Source organism: Euleptes europaea, chromosome 4 (assembly GCF_029931775.1).
Source record: "Euleptes europaea isolate rEulEur1 chromosome 4, rEulEur1.hap1, whole genome shotgun sequence".
Taxonomy (NCBI): domain Eukaryota; kingdom Metazoa; phylum Chordata; class Lepidosauria; order Squamata; family Sphaerodactylidae; genus Euleptes; species Euleptes europaea.
In genome coordinates, this window is record NC_079315.1 from 83,839,907 (window position 1) to 83,862,369 (window position 22,463).

The 22,463-nt window shown below is 41.7% G+C and overlaps 1 protein-coding gene across 1 annotated transcript; it reads left to right on the top strand.

Moving 5' to 3' along the window:
• The first annotated feature begins 643 nt into the window (after positions 1-643).
• CCNH (cyclin H) lies at positions 644-19,680 on the top strand. The gene is made up of 9 exons (XM_056848179.1): positions 644-760; positions 2,998-3,120; positions 6,114-6,187; positions 6,716-6,926; positions 7,728-7,891; positions 10,073-10,143; positions 16,072-16,183; positions 18,991-19,051; positions 19,560-19,680. Exons 1-9 carry the CDS (start codon positions 644-646, stop codon positions 19,590-19,592), a joined length of 966 nt encoding a protein of 321 aa, XP_056704157.1. The 3' UTR covers positions 19,593-19,680.
• Positions 19,681-22,463: the final 2,783 nt, after the last annotated feature.

The window sequence follows — 22,463 nt, forward strand, 5'->3', positions numbered from 1 at the left end:
GTCTTCTCACGCTACTTTATACTCCTCTTCTTGTAGTAATTGCACATCAATAACAGCCCCACGTGGGTCAAAAGGGTATTTTCTGTTTACAATTTTATTATTTTGTAATCCTGAATGTAACAATTAGATAATATATAATTATATAATAATAATTATATAATAATAATAATTACATAATTAGATGATGATAATTCGATAATAATAATTGATACCCTTTTGTATTTTCTTCTTATTTTCTTTTTAGTATTGCATTTGTTTGTTTTGTTTTATGTTATAAATGTTTAAAATAAAAAAATAAAAATAGCTCCACGTCGCAGGTCGCGTCTGTTTAGTGCAGCCACGTGCGGGTACATTTGAGGCAGGGCCCCAGGGGGGAGCGCGCGTGGTGACCGCCCTGATGCCCCCGCTCCGCGATTCGGCGGCTTCCGCTCGGGAGCCGGAAGTACAGAGCTGAGAGGAAAACTAGCATTTCCCGAACTCTTCCGACTTTGGTGACGTCTGCGAGGAAGAGCGGCGCCAGCCTCCACCGCGCATGCTCGGGTGGCGCCGCGCACGGCATGCTGGGACGGCGGAGCCGTCTGGCGGCCGACGCAGCGGCGGTTGTCATCAGTGCGGGACGAGGCGGCGCGTTGGAGCCGCCGGGATGTATCAGAGCAGCACGCAGAGGCGCCACTGGACCTTCCGCAGCGAGGAGGAGCTGAGTCGGCGCCGGGCCGACGCCAACCGCAGGTTCCGGTGCAGAGCGGTGGCCAATGGGAAGGTACCGGAGGGGCGCGAGAACGGAGGAGGGCGGGGAGGAGGGTGGGCGTCTGCCCTGCGCTCCCGCCTCCCTCCCATCGACTGCGTCAATGAATGAGCAACCGATAACCGTCGCTCCCTAAGTCCGTTTGTTCGGGAGCCGAGCGCACAGTAGACAGCGGCTAGAGAGTAAACCCCACTGAACTGAGTGGAACTTAACTTCGTGGCGCAGAGTGTTAAGCTGCAGTACTGCAGTCCAAAGCTCTGCTCACGACCTGAGTTTGATCCCAACGGAAGTCGGTTTCAGGTAGCCGGCTCAAGGTTGACTCAGCCTTCCATCCTTCCGAGGTCGGTGAAATGAGTACCCAACTTGCTGGGGGTAAAGGGAAGATGACTGGGGAAGGCACTGGCAAACCATCCCTAAAACAAAGTCTGCCTTGGAAACGTTGGGATGTGACGTCACCCCATGGGTCAGGAATGACCCGGTGTTTGCACAGGGGACCTTTACCTTTACCTTTAAATATGCTTGGGTTGCACTGCTCTCCATTCAGTGGACAAACATGTCAGTCTCTTAGACTAAAGATTAAATGGACCTAAGTCTGACATCAGAAACCACAATATTCAAAAACCAGTGGGAGGACATTTCAACCTTCCAGGACATTCTGTTGCAGATTTAAGAGTAGCAGTTCTCTTACAAAGGAATTTCACAGGGAGATTGGAAAGAGAAACTGCTGAATTACAGTTGATATTCAAACTAAAGACAATGTATTTACCTGGGCTGAATAAAGACCTTGCATTCATGGTTCATTACCAATGCTGATTTCTCCACACCCATCTCTCCCCTGGACATCACAGACACTTCTGCATACCACACCTAATCCCATCACGCCTGCTATTCACATGTACATACTGTTAATATTTACATAAGTCAAAAAGGGCAAGAGTCCAGTAGGACCTTAAAGACTAACAAAAATATTTTCTGGTAGGGTATGAGCTTTCGTGAGCCACAGCTCACTTCTTCAGATCCACTGTGAAATATTTACATACTAATGCTTGTCTGAATTCACTCTCCTCTACTTCAAGACAGATGGATTCACATTCTAGCTGTATCTGAAGAAGTGAGCTGTGGCTCACGAAAGCTCATACCCTGCCAGAAAATATTTTTGTTAGTCTTTAAGGTGCTACTGGACTCTGGCCCTTTCCATTAAATGTGTTTAACATTGCAGGCAAAATCGTTTCTTCCTGGCTGCGTTCTCTGTTGGGTTCAGTATACCGTACATATAGAATGGGGAGACAGCCAGTGCTTCGGACAGCATTAATTTCCCGTATCTTGACTCTGTAACAATGACATTAATACTTGGTGTTTATATGGGGGTTTTCAGTGCCCAGTTTTAATTGGTGGGGAAATGGAGATGCCAATGTAGTGCATTTTGAAAGCAACCTTGCAGACCCATACAAAGTGAATGGATTTAAACTGGAGTAAGCGCACAAAATGGTCAGTCAGTTATACTTACCCTTCATCTAGTGTTTCCTGATGTTCATAGTGCTTCCCATTCATTGTCTCAGTGTGCAATTATTGTATTCATATTTTTGGCTGGCTTTTAAACAGCCTTATCTCAGCACTGTGACAGGTCAGTGTTTTTATCCCCATATTAAAGTTGGCAGGCTGAGAGACTAGCTTGGCTAAGGCCATCTAGTGGATTTGTGAATTTGTGCAAGAGGTAAGGTTCAAATCTCACTGAATTCAGTGGGGCTTACTAAGAAGTGATTGGTTTTTATGCATTTTATGTGCTTCTGTTTTATGTATTTTATCTATATGGTAACTGTCTTGAGCTTTGTAAGGTAGAAAGGCTGCTAATAAATGTTTTCAATAAATTGCATATATAATTGCAGCCACTCTGCCACACTAGTTCCCTAGTGCTCAAAACCAAAGTTAATTATCAACATGTTTCTTATTAGTTTAATTTGGAGTTGCTGTGCACCTAAGATGCTGGAGAAAAAAGCTGCCCTTAAATATTAAGAACTGGTGGTCTGTGAAACAAATCCCTTTGCATCCCGTGTTCATTTCCTCTTCCCTTGTTTTTGTTTTGCCTGCTTTGTTCACTAGAAACTTGTTTTGTTGGGGCTCCTTAAATCTGTTTTTGTACGCGCATTTTTTTTGCGAACATTTGAACTTGCGTTTAAAGGATTTCACTTAAGAATTCCAGCTTGTGCTTAGTGAGTAATTCTGATTTAAGATACCTTTTGTCCTTCCAAAAGGTTCAACAGAATGACTCATTTATTCTTGAGCCACGTGAAGAGTTGACAATTTGTAAATATTATGAAAAAAGATTACTGGATTTCTGCTCTGTCTTCAAGCCAGTAATGCCCAGATCTGTTGTGGTAAGTTGCTTGTATTTGGTTCTCTTGCACATGTTTTAGAGGCAGTAGAAGAATGTTTTGTGTTTAGTAACATTCCTCTTACCCTTATAAACTCATCTCCCCCCGCCAATGAAAAATTTAAGTTCATTTTATTTCCAAAAAAGACACTATTTCTGTTTGCTGTAGTACTGGACATACTGCTGAGCATGTGCAAAGCACCTTTTCTCCACAAGCGAGCAACTGCTGCCTCTCTCTAGACCGGTACAGTTAAGGAGTCCAAAGATTCCAGAGTAGACTTGCACAACCTTTTTGAGCCAGGCTGAGCTCCACCAACTGATTGCTTTAAAGTGCACGGCCACTTCCCTTGTTTATGTTCTGCACAGTTGAAACACACTCCACTCCACTTCCTGTAACAGAAAGGCCAATCAATTCCCCCCTCCACTTCCCTGCCAGACAGTCTTCAAGTGGAAATGGCATCTTCCCATGCCTTGCTCCAGACACTTGTGCTTCCCTTGACATAATTTGTGACCAGGCTAAGTCTGGCACTTGTGATGCAACAGTAAAGAATACTGTCTGTGAACATGTGTAGAGTATCTTCATGACCCATCAGGGCTACTAGTGGTAAGGGCTCCCTGGGTAGAGGGTGTGACTCCTGTGAAAACTGAACCCACTGTCTCTGCCCCCCTCATTCTGGAACAAAGCCTGTTCCCTGCCACACAAGCTAACTCCTTACAGCAGACAAATGCCTTTTCATAACTTTCCTTCTCCACCCCTGTCAGGATATTCACAGAACTAAAATCTTTAAAATCTTAAATAAAATGAAGCATTCAGAGTTGCAGCATATCAGCTCAGTGGATGCCTGACACGCTGGGGGAGCAGGAGATACGATACTGCCCGATGAGATGGGAGCCAGACCATTGCCTAGGTAGTAGCAGCAAAGCTGAGTTTCCCAACTTGAGGCTTTAGCTTCCTTCAGACTTGATGAGTTACAGACTGTGGATAGCTATCTCTCCCTGGGTAGGGGCACCCCACAGGTTGAGAAATTAAGTTTCAGAAACAGCTCATTTGTCTTACTGGATTTAGTAACCTGACGACATTACGAGATATATAGGGTCACCCTTGGAATCCATGAGTCTTCACATTGGAAACAAATGCTGAGGGATTTGTATTGGAAACAAATAGGTCACTTTCATATCATTTGTATAATATGGGATTTGTGTGTCGAGGGGGTGGTCTCAGAACTTGTGTCTCTTGCTTGTAAGGAGATTTATACTGTGACATCCATATTGGAACTCTGGTGAGTTCTGATCTGTGGATGTGAGTTACTTGCATTATGTAGGAGTGTTGCCACATTTCCAAAATCCCGCAATAGATGTAGCCTCTGAACTACTCCTATACATACTTGCCAACTTAAACATGAAAGAAAGTTCTGTTTCATTTATTATCTATTAGTATGGATGTTTATGTGTTCATACAGCCTTTAATTTTTCGTGCCAACCTTCAACGTGTAAGTTTTCTATAAACATGAAAACTGCTTGGCACTATACTCTTTGAATGTACAGATGGGCATGTCTGAATTGAGCTGTAATATGGGGTATCATACTGTTCCATGGAAGACATACTGTTCCATGGAAGACATGTCCTGCTCAAAGCTCTGAGAGGCAGACTTGAGAGTCTTTCCCTTCAGCAGAAATAGCACGGCCTGAATTAGGTTGTTTTGTCATTCAGTTAAAATACACAAATACAAAAAAACCTAGTATAAGAGGAATCTGGGCACAAAAATCTTAGATATCTTTCATTTGCCTCCTCAGTGTAAAGTGTGCTGGGTTTGGACCATTGGCTTTGCAAGCTGTACCTCCTGAAAACCTCTATCTCAGTATGCCAAAAGCAACAGGAATTTTCTTAATGTACCATATGCCTCGTACTCACTAGTATTCCAAAAAGTGCAAACTTAATAAAAGGAAAATAAAAAAATGTGTCTAGCCAGAGCAGTTTATAGGAAAGGGCATCCTGGAATGGGAATACTGTGTGTGTGGAGTACAGTACTTGTCTGGAGAATGGAACAGAGATAGGGCAGTAACATTTATTAAAATTCTCTGAGAAAATGTCAAAAATAAGATTCTAATAGCAATTTTGCCCATGATAACTGCATCTGCATTCAAGGACCCATTAAATGATTTTCTAGGTCTGTATATTTATATACAGTAAGTAAGGAGCCCCAAGGTAAGCTGCAGTTTGGTTCATGACCTGAGTTTGATACTGATGGAAGTCGGTTTCAGGTAACTGGCTCAAGGTTGACTCAGCCTTCCATCCTTCCAAGGTCGATAATATGAGTACCCAGCTTGCTGGGGGCAAAGTGTAGACGACTGGGGAAAGCAATGGCAAACCACCCCGTAAACATAGTCTGTGTTGTAAGTGTCGTGATGTCAGTAATTACCTGGAGCTTGCACATGAGACTACATTTACCTTTATATTTATATTCTCTAAAATTACACTTAATAATTTTTAAAATATCTATGCCCATTTTGTAAACTAGCTCTTGTCAATAGTCTTCTAAAATGAAACCAAGTTATGGAGGCAATATGAATATATCATTGATGGCAATGAGGTGCCCTTATACTAAATTACTTCAGACTTGTACATAAGTTACATTGAGCAAACCTACAACCTGTGAACAGTATACACTTGATTTTTCTATGTGTGCATTGAGTAATTCACATGTCATATTCAATGCATGTACAGCTGAGTGTGTGATTGAAACCCCACATTTATCCAGGTATTGGTCCCTGGTTTCATTTGTAAAGTGAATATATGTTAGGACTTTATTACAAACACATGTATTCACGTACATCCAAGATGTGCATGCGTCCCTGTAATGTGTGAACAGCCCTTCTGTTTTTCATGTGTAGAACTGATAGTCCTACATTTTACTATGCCTTTATGTGTGTTCTGTATGCTAGCAAATAATTCCTCTTAAGCTATGGCTGGGCTTTCTGACCTGAGTTTCCTTCTAGGGATCAGCTTGCATGTACTTCAAACGTTTTTACCTCAACAACTCAGTGATGGAGTATCATCCTCGTGTGATTATGTGAGTAACTGATTCCCTTCGTTAGCTAATACTAATCTGCAAGTTTTAAAATCTGTCACATTTTAGCTTGGGTGATGTATGTGGCTCCTCCCACAACATTTTGTCCTCAACAAGCCTGTGAAGTTGGCTAGGCCGAGAGAAAGTGACTGGCATAAGGACGGTTTCTTTGCTTAACAAGGATTTGAGTCCAGCTTTCAAAACACTACAACAGAAAAGCTACAGGATGTTTAAAATGTATTTATTCATTTAAAATATTTTATGTCGCCTTTCCACACGATCAGGGTCCCCAAGGTGGTGCGCATAAAACATTAAAACACTTGAACAATTAAAAACATTTACAATTGTGAAATAATTCAATAAAAGCCCAACAATTAACAGATTATCTTTAGGTTAGATATTCTCCCCCCCCCCTTTCAGGATATATGTGAATGAGTTGTAAATGCTTTTTATTTTTGTCTGTGTGTATATAAATTGCTGTATAATAGACACAAGAATCAAGTGTGTGTGTGTGTGTGTGCTTTTTTTAAGGTTAACTTGTGCATTTTTGGCATGTAAAGTTGATGAGTTTAACGTGTCCAGTGCACAGTTTGTTGGTAACCTTCGTGAAAGCCCAATAGGCCAGGAAAAGGCCTTGGAACAGATCTTGGAATATGAATTGCTACTTATTCAGCAGCTGAATTTCCATCTTATAGTGCACAACCCTTACAGGCCATTTGAAGGCTTCTTGATTGATTTGAAGGTAACTTAAATTATCGTTGCTTAAGAAATGTATCTTTTTGATGCAAATTGAACTCTATGGCACTGAAGCCCCTCCCCAAACCACGCCCCCCTCAGGCTCCACCCCAAAAATCTCCCACCAGTGGCGAAGAGGGATCTGGCAACCCTAACCCCAATGTATAATTAGCTGTGCTGTGCTTTTGGGAGGGGAACTTCATGGGGCAAGAAGTTGCTGTAGCCCTTTGTTGGAATAACTCGCTGCCACCTCAGGGGGGTCTTGGCATGTTAAGCTCTGTGTACAGCAGGAGTTGTGGTGGCTTGGCACCAGATAGCATGTTAAATGTTTTAACTGATATTTTGAAAACATAAAAGTATGAAGGCTGGTTTTATTAATCTTGTCTCATCATCTTATGATGATGATTGTTTGGAACTGTTGTCTGACCAGTTCGTAAAACCTTGATGATGGGCATTCCAGATGTTGCTCATATTTATGTACCTTTTATATGCCGCCTTTCTGTTACTTCATTAAAGGCGGTTTACAATTCAAAATAATTGCCTATAGTATAGTAGACATAGTATAGAAAGAATCAAAAGAAAAGAAGAAAACAATCAGATTGGAATATCATGTTATAGATGATACAGATTGGACTTTCCGGGAATAGACAGATTATCTTTGGACTCCCATTTGTTACAAATAAGGAAGTTTGTTTTTCTTTTTTTCTTTTTAAAAAGTTAATATTCATTTGAATCTTATCCTGAACAGGGGAATTATGAAAGTTCTAGCAGCATCTGAAGCTCAAACCTTTTTTTCATTTTTTTCTAGACTCGTTATCCATTGCTTGAGAATCCTGAGACACTAAGGAAAACCGCTGATGACTTTCTTAATCGGGTAGCTTTGACAGATGCCTCCCTTCTATATACACCTTCTCAGATAGCTCTCACTGCTATTCTGTCTAGTGCGTCCAGGGCAGGGATCAGTATGGAAAGGTAGATAATATTTTGGATGCTTTAGTTAGTAGGGTTTTTGATCCTTGCATAATTATTCTATAAATGAAAAGAATATGGAAGGGTGCATATACTGCGCCAATAACACTTGGTTGCAGCACGGAGAACAGAATTGCTTATCACTAATTGTTCTTCAAGCACACAGATTCATACGTGGCTGGTCATTTTGGCTGACTGCTTAGGGCCTGTGTATGTGACTCTGTATGTGACTCTGTTCAGAAAAGAACAGTTGCATGTGTTGGAACTGAATGTCAGTTGCCTTTAAAATGATAGCCACACATATTTATTAATGTCTATCACAATCAGTTAATGTTTCTACATTACATTTTCCAGCCTCTGTACCAGAGGACTGGAGGATGGACAATGTAACGCCCATGTCTAAAAAAGGTTTGGGAGGGGGGGATCCAGGAAATTACAGGCCAGTTAGCTTAACGTCTGTTCCAGGTAAATTGATGGAAAGCATTATTAAAGATAGAATTGTCAAGCATATAGAAGGGCAAAGGCTGCTGAGCAAAACCCAACGTGGCTTCTGTAAAGGTAGGTCCTGCCTCACTAACCTATTAGAGTTTTTTGAAAGAATAAGCATGTGGACAGGAATGTGCCTGTGGATATTGTGTATTTGGATTTCCAAAAGGCTTTTGACAAAGTCCGCCACCAAAGACTGCTAAGCAAATTTCATAATCATGGGATAAGAGGACAAGTCCTCTTATGGATTGAGAGCTGGCTGAAAAATAGGAAGCAGAGAGTAGGAATCAGTGGTCAGTTCTCACAGTGGAGGGGTGTGAACAGTGGGGTTCTTAGGGATCTGTGTTGGGACTGGTGCTTTTCAACCTTTTCACCAATGACCTGGAGTTGAGGGTGAACAGCAAGGTGGCCAGGTTTGCAGATGACAACAAATTATTAAGGGTGGTGAAAGCAAAAACAGACTGAAGAGCTCCAAAAGCATCTCTTCAAACTGGAGGAATGGGCATTAAAATTGCAAATGAGTTTCAATGTGAGCAAGTAAAAAGTGATGCATATTGGAGCAAAAAATCCCAAGTTCACGTATACACTGATGGAATCTGTGCTGGCAGTGACAGACCAAGTGGTAGTGGATAGCTTGATGAAGACGTCCACGCAGTGGGCAGCTGCTGTGAAAAAGGCAAATTCCATGCTGGCCATAATTAGACAAGGAATCAAGAATACAACTGGTGCTATCATACTGCCCTTGCACAAATCTGTGGTGAGACCACACTTGGAATACTATATACAGTATTGCGGAGCTTGAGAAGGTGCAGAAAAGAGCAACCAAAATGATCAGGGGGCTAGAGCAACTGCCCTATGAGGAGCTGTTAAAACGTTTAGGAGTGTTTAGGCAGTTTAGGGTAGATATGATAGAGGTTATAAAATTATGCATGTTATGGAGAGAGTGGACAGGAAGAAGCGTTTCTCCCTCATAATATTAGAATGCGGGGTCATCTGCTGAAGCTGGAGGTGACAGATTCAAAACTGATAAAAGGAAGTACTTCTTCACACAACACATAGTTAAATCATGGAACTCCCTGCCCCAGGATGTGGTGATGGCTGCCAACTTGGAAGGCTTTAAGAGGGGAGTGGACATGTTCGTGGAGGAGAGGGCTATTCATGGCTACTAGTCAAAGTGGATACTAGTTATGATGCATGCCTATTCTCTCCAGGATCAGAGGAGTATACCTATTAGGTGCTGTGGAACACAGGCAGGATAATGCTGCTGCAGTTGTCTTGTTTGTGGGTTTCCTAGAGTCACCTGGCTGGCCACTGTGTGAACAGACAGCTGGACTTGATGTACCTTGGTCTGATCCAGCATGGCTTTTCTTATGTTCATATGTAATAATTCAATTGTTCTGCTTTTTGAACATTATCTTTCATGCCTGAGGGATGTCAATGTTTGAAAAGTCATTTCTGTAAAGGATGAAGTTCATGATTAGATTAGCTTTTAAATGCTATTATTGACTGAGTTTTGTTCTTCTTTCAAATACCACATTTGTTTTAAGATGCTGAAAACCTGCTTTCCGTCACATAACATGAAGCGTGAGCTAAAATGTAATTCTCTGTTTGGCGTGTGTGTTAATTTAAATGCTGCTTATAGCTGTTGTTGCATCCAAACAGTAGTCGTGGAATCTAATTTTCACAATCTTTTGACAGTTACTTGTCAGAATGTCTAATGCTGAAAGAGAACAAAGCTTCCCTCTCCCAGTTACTGGATGGCATGAAATGTAAGTAAAGCCACTTGAGAAGGAGACGGTGTGTACAGATTTAGTTTATACTGTGCTGCATATCACAGAAGGCTTTGCAAAGTCTTGATCGCCATTTGAAAGAAAACAGTGCCTCCCCTCCCAACGTATAGCTGCAGCATTACTCGTTTGTTTCCTAAGTGATTACTAGGACACCTGTAATAACAAACTTGTATCTGGTGGATGATAAAAGAATCCTGAACTGTTGTCTTGACTTGTTTTTGTCTTCTCTGCCCCACGTAGGACATAAAATGACAAGAGCACAGCACAATGTATAGTGCAGTGGTAGGCCTTTTTTGTAGTCAGCCAGGCTCTCCTCTCAAAACCTGGAAGGAACAAAAGAGTGTTTCACTGATTCTGACAGCTAATAAAAATAGTAGGAATGGGTTGCATCCAGGCAGGTTTCCTCCTGGTGATAAAGGAAGGAGTTTTCTTTGACCACCTAAACAGGTTATGCTGAGGATCCTGTGACCTGCATGGTCAAAAGCCATGTGGGCTGTAGGGAGGAGGTGAGGAGGGGAATTGGGCAAGACTGAGTGAAAGCTGTCTGGATCCAGCCCATTGATTTGCAGAAGCCAACAAGGATTATGTACACTTGTCCTGTGCAATACCAAGCTCAAGCGGAGAGCAGGTGTGTCTTACAAAAGGTACCTGCCGTGGAAAATTGAACTCTCAGCTAGAGGTTGCTTCTGTGATCTGTAGACACGTTTGTACCATTACTGTGATTCTTCAGTTTAGACCAGCAGAAAATGGTTGGCTGCTAATTTCTCCACAAAGGGGAACAATCTTTAAGTGACTGAAGTTACTAAAACAGAAAAGAGCAAGAGTCCAGTAGCACCTTAAAGACTAACAAAATTTCTGGCAGGGTATGAGCTTTCATGAGCCACAGCTCACCTCTTCAGTTCGGTAAAAGGTGTACAATTGTGTGTGCGTGTGTGTGTGCTGTATTAATTTTTTGTGAGACCTGATTGGTTTTTTAAAGGTATGTGTAGGTTGCCATCTTGGGTTGTGAATAGGGTTGTGCATATCGATAAACCCGAACTGAAAATAAACCCGAAATTAGCCATTTCGGTAATTTTGGGATTCGGGTTTACTGGGTACCAAAACCTGGGGATTATCTACCCAACTGCAAACTTTACTAAAGTGGGTGAAAAAAATAGCCGATTGCAGTGTGGTGTTGATGGAGGAGGGGGAACGGATTTTGGCTCCGCATTCTCTGAAACATTTTTGTGTCATCTTCAGAAAGTTTGATCAGTTCATGAATTCACCTGTTTTTCATTGTTGACCTGTGAGTCGATCTATTCCCTTTCCTCTCTGTGCCATGAAAAGAGTCATGAGAGCAGTCTTCTCTGCCTCTTTTAACGATGGTTGCTAAAAGACCATTAGGGGCAGCCCCATACTTCTTGTTTCCTTCACTGAAGTGTGTGTTGTTGGCCTAGATAGATCTTCTTCCTCGCTTTCTTTAGACCAGAGTTAATATTCATAGCACAACATTGTATCTCCTAGTTAACTCTTCGGGTGGGTATGAACGGTTCTTGACTGAGGGAGGCTTGCAACAAAGTTCAGGAAACTAGTTAAGACATTCCAGCAGGTATTCAGGACCACTGGATGCTTTTTCAAACTGATTTGGGCCTAAAACTGGTTTTGTTGAATCTTGCGCTGTTTGTCTCCATTTATCAATTTTATTCTGTTCCTTCCATGTCAACCTTTTATGTGGTTATCCTATGTACCCTCACACTAAGCTTTTGACTTCTTCAGAACTCATCATCAAGCTTGATGTACAGTAAAAAAAAAATGGAGGGACGAGAGCACTTGATGAGAGCATTTTAACTATATGAAGGGCATTAGAGGAGGGCAGGGAGCTGTTCCTGTTGGCAGCAGAAGATAGGACTCGCAATAATGGGTTTCAGTTGCAGGTGGAAAGGTACCAGCTGGATATTAGGAATTGTTTTTTTTTTACAGTAAGAGTTGTTTAACAGTGGAATCAGCTACTTAGGGAGGTGGTGAGCTCCCCCTCACTGGCAGTCTTTTAGCAGAGGCTGAACAAACACTCGTCAGGGATGCTGTAGGCTGATCTTACATTAAGCAGGAGGTTGGACTAGATGGCCTGTATGGCCCCTTCCAACTCTGTGATTCTATAATAGACAAGAATTTGGCCACTGATAGCATAACTGCAAGACTAACATCAACCAACAAAAAGGAAAGTACGTGATGCTCAATGCTAAGTTGGTACTGGCTCAAAATGGGGGAAATCCAAAGTTCTCACAATGAAGACCATTCGTCACTAAATAACAGAACATGATCAATGGCCTCAATCATAAAATACATAAGTATTTCACTACATAATGTTGTCAGCCACTCTTAGGGCATGGCTGAGCCAAGTGGTGGGGCAGCAGTTATAAAAATAGCCAGCAAACTGATACACAAAGGGAATGGGTGTGTGATTATTTTGTTCACTACGATTGCTATTCTCTTTCCAGCATTGTTGCTATCTTCCTGGGTAGGTGAGACCTGATTTCTCGATGATGCAAACATAGAAGTTCAAGAAAAAAATGTTTTTAGCACCATGAAGAAGTAAAAAGGAGATATGACTCTTCACCTCTCCCCTTATCCCTGTCCCCAGCCTCATAGCATTACTTCATAACCTTCAACCTGTAGGCCAGGACACATGCAAAAAATATCGAAACGATTACACCGTTTTGCAGTAGAATGCTATTTACTAGTCTGTCCCTGACACTGCTTTTGTACTTGCATCAAAGACAACACAGCCTTCAGTTGATTTATATTTTGATGGTTTGATATGCAAAATGTGCTCGTTGTGTCTTGACAGTTTCCCTGGGACAGCCTTGCTAACTCTGCATTCTCCGTTAGCCTCAAGGAAATCCAAAATCATAATGCGAACAATCAGTGTGGAAGAAGTTCTTTCACTTTGTGCTCACGCTTGTGTCTTGACACCGCTTAGAATAAATCCTCTGATGCAAGATGACAGCTAAGAGCCTTACACATGTAATCTTGGCCTCCGTGAAGGGCGAAGAAGAGTGTTATGTGGCAAATTTTAAGCCACATCTTTGTTTATGGAACCCTTTGAAAGCAGCCTGGAGATTCCCCGCCCCCTTAATTTGTCTGAGAAAAAGAATAGCTTAGCAGGAAATACCATGAAGATTTCCAAATAAAACTTAATTTCTTTAATGGCGCTAGAATTGCTGGGAAAGTTTTATCTAATTACATAGCCACTGCACTTCTTCAATAATATTTACAATTCCAAAGCTCATTTCTAAATGTCATCAGCTTTTGCAAGTTGGATAGCGAAACCTCCTTGGAGCAGCTAAGTAAATGGATGCCTGTGAGTTGTTTGTTTTATTTATTTAAAATATTTTAATGCTGCCTTTCCAACCAATCAGGGTCCATGAGGTGGTGAACAAAAAAAAACATTAAAACATTTAAACAATTAAAAATACAATTAGAATTGTAAAGTTCAACAAAAAATGCTTAAACAAACAAAAATTACAGGATATATGCCAAGCAAAACAAAAAAGTCTTCTCCTGCTGGTGAAAGACACCAATAGAGGGAGATAGACAAATTTCCCTGGGAAGAGAGTTCCTACATTTTGGTGCCACAACAGAGAAGGCCCTTTCTTGGGTTGCCACCTGTCTAGCTTCAGATTCCCGGAGCAACCGAAAAAGGGCCCTTGAGGATGACTAAAGTGAGTGGGTAGATTCGTATGGGAGAAGGTAGTCCTTCAACTATGTTGGTTCTAGGCTGTGCAGGGCTTTAAAGGTCAATACCAGCACCTTGAATTGATCCTGGAAACAAACTGAAAGCCAGTGTAGCTGGAACAAGACCGGAGTGATATTGTCCCTACAACCCACTCCAATCAACATTCTGGCTGCAGCATTCTGTACCAACTTCAGCATCAGGACAGTCTTCAAGGGCAGCCCCAAGTACAGTGCATTGCAGTAATCAAACCTAGATATCACTAGGGCATGCACCACAGTGGCAAGATCTTTTCTACCCAGGAATGGCTGCAACCGGCTCATCAACTGAAGCTGCTGAAAGGCACTCCTGGCTATTTCTGCCACTTGTTTATCCAACAGGAGGCCCAGGTCCAGGAGCACCCCCAAGCTATGAACCTGCTCCTTTAAGGGGAGTGCCACCCCCTCGAGAATAGGGGGTAATCCATTCCTTGGGTCTGACCTTCCCCCTACTAGTAGCATCTTCGTTTTGTCAGGATTAAGTTTTAGTTTGTTAGCCCTCATCCATTCCAAAACTGCCTCCAGATTCACTGGAGCCTCCATGGGATCTGCTGATAGTGTGAGATAGAGTGTCATTTGCATACTGGTGACAGCTCAGGCCAGCTTTCCAGATGACCTCTCCCAGCAGCTTTACATAGATGTTGAAAAGCATGGGGGACAAGATGGAATCTTGGAGAACCCTTTAGGCCAAGGGGCAGAGCAGCAATCCCCCAGCCCCACACTCTGAAACCTACTTTCAGGGTAGGACTGGAACCACCATCGAACAGTGCCTCCCTGTCCCAAAAGGCGATCCAGAAGGATACCATGATCAATTGTATCAAAAGCCACTGAGAGGCCCAGGAGAATTAACAGGATAGCACTCCCCCATCTATCTCCCAACGCATGTCATCCACCAGGGTGACCAAGACTGTTTCCATAACCAGGGCTGAAACCAGATTGGAATGGATCTTGGAAGGGATCTAAACAATCCACTTAATTCAGGATTCTCTGAAGTTGGCCAGCCACCACTTGCTTGAGAATGGTTCATTTGAGTCTGGACAGTAATTATTCAACTCTCCTTGGTCCAGAGTAGGTCTCTTTAGGAATGGACGCACCACTGCCCACTTCAAGGCAGGAGTGACCACCCCATCTCTCAGCGAGGTGTTTACCTTCTCCCAGACCCAGGCAGGTTAAACAGCCAGGAGGGGCACGGGTCATACAAACAGGTGGTAGGTCTCAAATCCTGTCCACATCCTCAGACTGCACAAGCTGAAATGTATTCCACGCAACTTGACAAATCAGCACCCTGGGACCATCCGATCCTGTTGCTGCTAATGTAGAGTCCAAGTCGGAATAGTGCGAGGGATTTTATCCCCAAAGTGCTTAGCAACTAGCAGAACAGACCACCTCCTGTTAAGCAGAACCCAGTAGGCCCCTGATTACACCTGAAAGAGTTCCGTAGGTTTATGGCAGGGCTTCTTAAACTTTTTACAATTGCGACCCCTTTTTGCCTTAGAAATTTTTACCCGACCCCGGGTATATAAAATAGGTATACAAATCAAACATTAACCTGTAATTAAAAGAAATGTGTGTGTATACACACACACACACACACACACACACACGAACTTGCAACAAATATTAAGCCCTCGACCAATAGCACTCTAATTGTTATTTTTGTTATTTTTCCTTTTTTGTGTTTTCTTTCTCTTTTTGTGGTAATTATTGTTTTGATGATGAAGTTTTCCCCCTCTTTTTTGTGTGTGTTCTTGTGTTGGTGATTGTGATTGTATTTATATCTGTTAATAAAATAATTAAAAAAACCAAATCAAACATTTACTGATAATAAATAAAAATTTTCACAACTCCTGCATTCAGTTACATGACCCCATATGGGGTTGCGACCCACAGTTTAAGAAGCTTTGGTCTATGGAACTGTGATATATTTGTACATCTCTATACCATTTTGTAAAGATCTTATTGTTTCTTGTCTGTAACATTTTTAAATTTCTTACAAACAGATGTTGTTACATATGTCTTTGATCTAATTGTATCTGTGCAATTGTGCCTTTTAGCATTTGTGGTTTCATGTAATTCTTAATTACCTGTGCACTGCTGTGGAGGATTAGGGGAGAGGTGGTCTTTAAATGTTTTAAACAAATAACCATTATTCTTCAGGCATGAAAAATCTGGTAAAGAAATATGAGCCGCCACATCCAGAAGAAGTTGCTGTTCTGAAGCAGAAGCTAGAGAAATGTCATAGCCCGGAACTTGCTCTCAACACAAACACGTAAGCATACCTTTAAAACTGTATGGTAGCTTCACAACATGATTTATGGCAAAAGACGTCTTGTGTAAGCGCCAGCAGTTATCTCTGAAGTCTTTAAATTTGACTTGTACATAGGTCTGATAAAAAACGCAGTGCAAAATTTTATGATTTAGTCTTTTTTTTATCAGAGGTTTGAGGCCAAGGTCTCTTTCAAGAACTAACATTATGGTATTGTCTGTACCTGAGAGGGTGCCTATGGAAACAGTGTACTGTAAACTACACGATCTGCTAGTGGAGATGAGTTCATCGAGTGGGATGTTCTTGCCCCTGCATCGTGCTGGTTCTCACTGAACTTTGTAAGGGAAATTATTTTTAAAAGCTAATTCGTTCTTGCCAGTAAATTATTAATTGTATCCCAAGATCAGGCTCCTGCCTTTGAGGGAACGGATTGTTGAAGCAGGAACCCAGAGATTGCAGCACTTTGCTAATTAGAGAAAAAAATTAAATCAGCAGGGTTACATCTTAAGCATCTTATTGCTAAGTTCCAGTGTGGTGTGGTCAGGAGCAGTGGACTCTAATCTAGAGAACCGGGTTTGATTCCCCACTCCTCCACATGAGCAGAGGACTCTAATCTGGTTTCCCCACTCCTGTAAAGTTTATTAATACGGTCGACTGACCAATCATGTGCCAACACATCAAAATTTCTAGACACAAGTTTTGCACCACAGAAACACTGTGCATGAAAAGGTGTAAGGTCAATAAAAACAACCCCTGGTTAAAATTATCATATTAAAATTGATAAAATTTTAAAATATTCTAACAATCATTCTCTAATAAAGCTCTGCGTATTTTAATAGCAACAGCACAGAACTTGGCAGTCTGGAGCGTATGCTGAGGGTCTTCTCCTAATAGGAGCTTCTTTGCCAAAAGCTTAACTGACTCATCAGGGGATTTACCAAGTAGGGGGGAAATAAGCTTTGATCTAACTTCGTGGTAGAATGGGCAACATATCAGTGCATGTTCGATGGTTTCAATGTCCCCTGTTCCACATGGACATAACCTCTCTGATCTAGGAATATAAGATTTCCCTTCTAAAACAGCCAATGGTAGGGCCTGGCATCTGGCAAGGGTAAAGGCCTTCCTATAATTAATAAACTCAAGATGATAAAAATAAGCTGCAGGTGAGACCAAGTATCTAGATTTATCAGCCCCACTCCTGTACATAAAGCTAGCTGGGTGACCTTGGGCTAGTCACAGTTCTCTTAGAGCTCTCTCAGCCTCACAAGGTGTCTGTTGTGGGGAGAGGAAGGGAAGGAGATTGATTGTGAGCCAGTTTGATTCTCCTGAAAAGGTAGAGAAAATCGGCATATAAAAACCAACTCTTCTTCCCATTCAGCAACACAAGCTCAGTTGGTCAGGTGGCCGAATCTGACTGGAAGCTGCTCCTTGTTATGAGGCGGGAGTTTTGATAATTGACTGTCGCCTCTGATCTTGCTGTTGGTCTCCTCCACTGATTTTTGGGGACTTGACTTTTATAGAAGTTTCCCTGGTGGTCATCTCTCACAAGCTTGCTTTGTCTCCATTTATGGCAGTTGACTGGTTTTTGCTTATTCTTGCAAAAGCCCCCAACCCTCAACAAACTCCTTTGTAAATCTTGAGGTTCAGTGAGACTAAAAATTGGCTGGTCAGCATTTCTGTTGTGGGAGCAGGCACCGGTTGGATCACAAACTGTTTCTCACGACCATCTTATTTTGGAAGCCAGAGGACCTCCTTGAGGGACAAACCCTCAAAATATCACAGGCTGTTTGTCAAGACCACCTGCAACTTAATGTCCAAATTTGAATTTGTCAATTTGTCACCCACATGAAGGTCCTCTTTCTTGATCTCTGTGTGACCTCCAAGCCATATGGACAGGGCAATGTGGGGGTCTGCAGAAAGTGGTGGAATTCACCTTTCCTATCTTTCGGTGATAGAAGAGCTCTTCTGTGATCAAAAACAGATGATAGGATATAAGCAGTTATTTCAAAGAATAATTCCAAGGGGACTGTAGAATTGAAATTAAAGCACTGTTCAGGAGTCATGAACAATCTGTAGTTTAGCTGTGATGAGCATGAAAATGGTTTATTGGCCAGCTTGCATATTCCTTCCCTTCCTGATCTCCTTATATGCAGAGCACTGATGACTGTGTAATTTCAGTTTGTGATCTCCGAATGTGGGAGCTTCAACAAATTGGAGTTTGCTTCTTTCCCAGGAACTGGTATTTTAAACCAGGATTAAAGTGTGGCTTAGAATCCAAACTCCTGGGAAAAAACAAGCTCTAGTTTGTTGAAACATCCTCATAAGATCTATAGTTTGGAATTACATTGGAATGGGAAGTAGTTAACTGAAGAAGGCGTGTAAGTACCCAATAATAAACCAGATTCATACTCATCGTGAACAGCCTCAGATTTATTATCTGAACACAGCTGCAGAGGCCATTAATTTCAAATGTAAGTGGAACTTCCTTTTTTTTCTTCATAGGATTTCTGTCACATTTTTATCCTGCCCTTCCTTCAACAAGTTCAGAGCAGCGTACATCGTCCTCCCCTCATTTTATCCCCATAATAACCCTGTGAGATAGGTTAGGCTGGAAGAGAAATGACAGGCACACAGTCAGCCAGTGAGCTTTCTGGTGGAATGGGATTTTTGAATCCAGGTCTCCGCAGTCCTTGTCTGGTTGTCAGTAGGCCTAAAGGGATTGTAGAACTGAAAGAAATGGAAGAAGAAACAGTGGCACTGAAGACTTAACATGTTCACTAACTATTTTGTGTTGGGGGGGTTGGTGTTAGGAAGAAGAGGAAGGGCTATGAAGAGGATGAATACTTTACAAAGAAATCGAAAATGGATGAGGTCAGTAGGTTTGAACACACTTTCCCTTGTCCGCCTAAGTTCACATCCCTTGACCAACTGTGCCGGCTACAGCAAATGAACCAAACTGCCTGGAATGGGTTCATCTCCATACAAGTTGTTTACTTTGCCTCTGTGTGTTTTTATAAAATACTGAAGTACCCTTTTTTTGTATTTAGGCTTGCTTTAATTAAAATTGATACTTTGGTTACATATGATTATACATTAAACTTTTAAAAATAGAACATCCTAACAGGCAGGTTTTGATTCTAGATACATCTAGAGTGTGGTTTGCCACACTCCCTCACCTTTTCTAGCAAATTATTTGGTAGCCTGCTAGAGAAACCCTACTTAATAAAAAGAAAAGGGTTACATCTTCAAAGTATCTTGGAAGAAGGCTCCTGAAGAAGGGACTCACTGGATCAAACCCAAGGGATATTGTGATTTTGAATACTTAAGATGAGAATAACCTTGTGTGTGCATCTGTTTGCTAACTTGATTCTTTCTCTAGGATGAATGGACAGATGATGACTTCATAGAATAACAGCAACTGTCCATGCAGATGAAATCTTGAACACTTTAGAGGAATTTAGATTCTTACAACTCATTGCACAGTTCTCCTATTGTTATTGTAATAAACAGCTTCTTTTATAAATTGACTAATTTATTTCAGTAGTATTGCTGCTTATTTGCCAGTGGCCATTGAGGTGTAGTGGTTAAGAGTCGGACTAGGATATGGGAGACCCTGGTTCAAATCCTCACTTGTGCCATGGGAGCTTGCTGGGTGACCTTGGGTCAGCCATACTCACTCAGCCTAACCTACCTTACAGGGTTGTGAGGATAAGGTGGACAAGAGGAGAATGATGTAAGCTGTTCTGGGTCCCCACTGGGGAGAAAGGCAAGGTATAAAATAAATAATTTGGATTTTAATTAGTAATAAAACGCTTTTTCTGTTAGCCTTCTGTAAAGGCCATATTAAGTCTAAAGCTAGATGTGGCTACATCTTATGTCTACCAAAATGGCCTGAACTAGTAATTTTACCCAAATCATTCTTGTGTCAAGTTTACCACATGTAGAGCATCCTACACATGGAGAATAAAGAACAAGAGTTCTGGGTCAAAATGGGATCTTTTAGTCTGTTGTATACATGGATTCCTATATGGCAAAACGGAGATTAGAAAAGAGAAAGATAAAAGGGAGACAAATACTTAACCAGCAAGGTTTATTGCCTTGTTCAAGATACAGAACAGGAGGAAGTGGAGAAAGACAAAAGCACAAGACAATGAGCAATTGCAATAGCATCATGGTAATTTATGACTCTCCAATTGCACAATCCTGGTATTTGGTTGTATTATTTAAGCAAAGTACCCAGTTAAAGTTACTCTTAGAGCAAACTATTCATTCCACATGGCTAGTCCAGAGAAAACTGACCCAGAGAGAACAGAGTTGATGGCCTGCCCCTAAGGCACCAGAAGATACGGTTAAACTAAGCCTTGGTTTATATGCTTCTGGAACATTCAGGCAGTCAGGCTACTTCTCTTTGAGAACATGTAGTGGAATTCCTGCCAAATTGAGAGTCCCTGCTTGAATATAAAACTGGATATAAAACACCTCTGACTCAGGGTACGCAAAGACAGGTGTTAGTGGGAAGGGGAGGCTTTCTAGCTTGCTTGGCAAGAATCTGATGCATGAAGTATAGAATACATGATCAAGCTCTAAGCATGGAAAGTGGCACTAATATCCTAGTTCACCTTCGTCACAAAAAAAGTGAAGGTTCCTAGCTAATGTTAGATAAAAAGGCCCATTCACTTTCAAGATGTGTGTCTTAACTAGTTGTGCGTTTAATTTTAGACTCTTCTGTCCTAAATGTATTTTTTTATGGGGAACTTGACATATAATCAACTTGTACCAAAAGATCATAAAGCATGTTCCCCATTTAATATTAAAGTACCACAGCACATTCTCTGTGAAGATGTTCTAGACATTTCTTACTATCCCCTCCCTATATGGGAAAAAGTAACTGAAATTTAGATGGCTTAAAGGAATAACCTGCATTGGAAGATAGTCATTGAGATATGTTTTATGAAACCATATCCTTAATAAATATGCAAATTTAAAAACCAAACAACTTTGGCTATGGTTCTCAACTAGATCAAACCAGCAGGGGCTCCTATATAAGCTCTTACGCCTCAGAATGAAGGCTGGATCCAATCATCATCCTATAAGAGAATCCTGTGAAAAGTATTGTAATTTTGATGTTTGAATCCAATAAGCAGCCCATTTTACAGTGTATTAAAACAATTGTCAATGTGTCTGCAAGTGTCTGGTGAATAATTGCATAGGTGAAGGCACTGTCATAAGTGATACCTTTGGTTTTTTTGTGGAATGGGAATCTAAAACTTATCTTTCTGATTGGTGTGTGCTAGGATCTTTGTCCTGCATGAGGGGCTTGGAAATATGTATTGGCACACATTGTTTTATGGAAACCATTGGACATGTAGTCTATTTGATGTCAGAATACTTGCAACTGTGAGTCACAGATTTCCCATTTTCTCAGTTAACCACCCACGTCAGAATCCTCACCCCTTGGTTTCTGCATAAGAGGCCATTAGTGCTAGCTGGCTTTTCTGCAGGGACACACTTCCCCTTTTCTATAAGAACTGAAATAAAAATTGGTCTATGCTAAGTGGCAGTTCTATTTCATATTTCTGTAGTTAGTTCTACCCTTATCCCTATTACTGGAAGATATAGGCTTCTCAGAGTGGTTATGGGTAGGGCTGTCAAAAAAAAAAATTCGGTACAGTTCGGATTCGTCCGAATTTGGCCCTTGTGGGTTCGGTACGTGCCGAAGTCCGAACTCCCCCACTTCGGATCCGTTCAATTCGGTGGGAATTCAAAGTTCGGAAAAAAAATTCGGCCGAATAAAGCCATTAAAAACACAACCGCGCCTTTCCGCGGCTCTGGGGGCGGCATTTTTGGGCTTAGAGGTCTCAAACTTTCAGCAGAGCTTCAAAGGACGTATATTGAAAGACTCCCCGAGTTTTGTAAAGATTGGGTCAGGGGGGGCTGAGATATGGGCCCTGAAAGGGGTCCCCCCCACCCTTAATGTGTATCTCTCAGCAGAGCTTGCCGCCCACGCACAAAGCTCCCAGCCCCGACAAACAGCTGATGAGAGCAAGGGTGGGGCAGGTGCTAAGAACTTTGCAAAGCAACACAACTGAAAAGCAACACCTTTGCAAACATGCAAAGGGCGGGGCAGGTGTGAAGAATTTTGCAAAACAATACAACTGCAAAGCAACACAAGCACGCAATGCAACACCTTTGCAACAGTGCAAAGCAACACCTGACACCTGGGAGTTTGCAAACCATGGAAAGGGACAGAGGCAGCTAGCTATGCATAATGAGCAGGAGGGGG

Coding starts and splice junctions, on each gene's coding strand:
- CCNH (XM_056848179.1), top strand. CDS start 644: ATGTATCAGAGCAGCACGCAGAGGCGCCACTGGACCTTCCGCAGCGAG. Junction 7,892..10,072: donor GCAGGGATCAGTATGGAAAG/GTAGATAATATT, acceptor ATCTTTTGACAG/TTACTTGTCAGAATGTCTAA. Junction 16,184..18,990: donor CTTGCTCTCAACACAAACAC/GTAAGCATACCT, acceptor GGTTGGTGTTAG/GAAGAAGAGGAAGGGCTATG.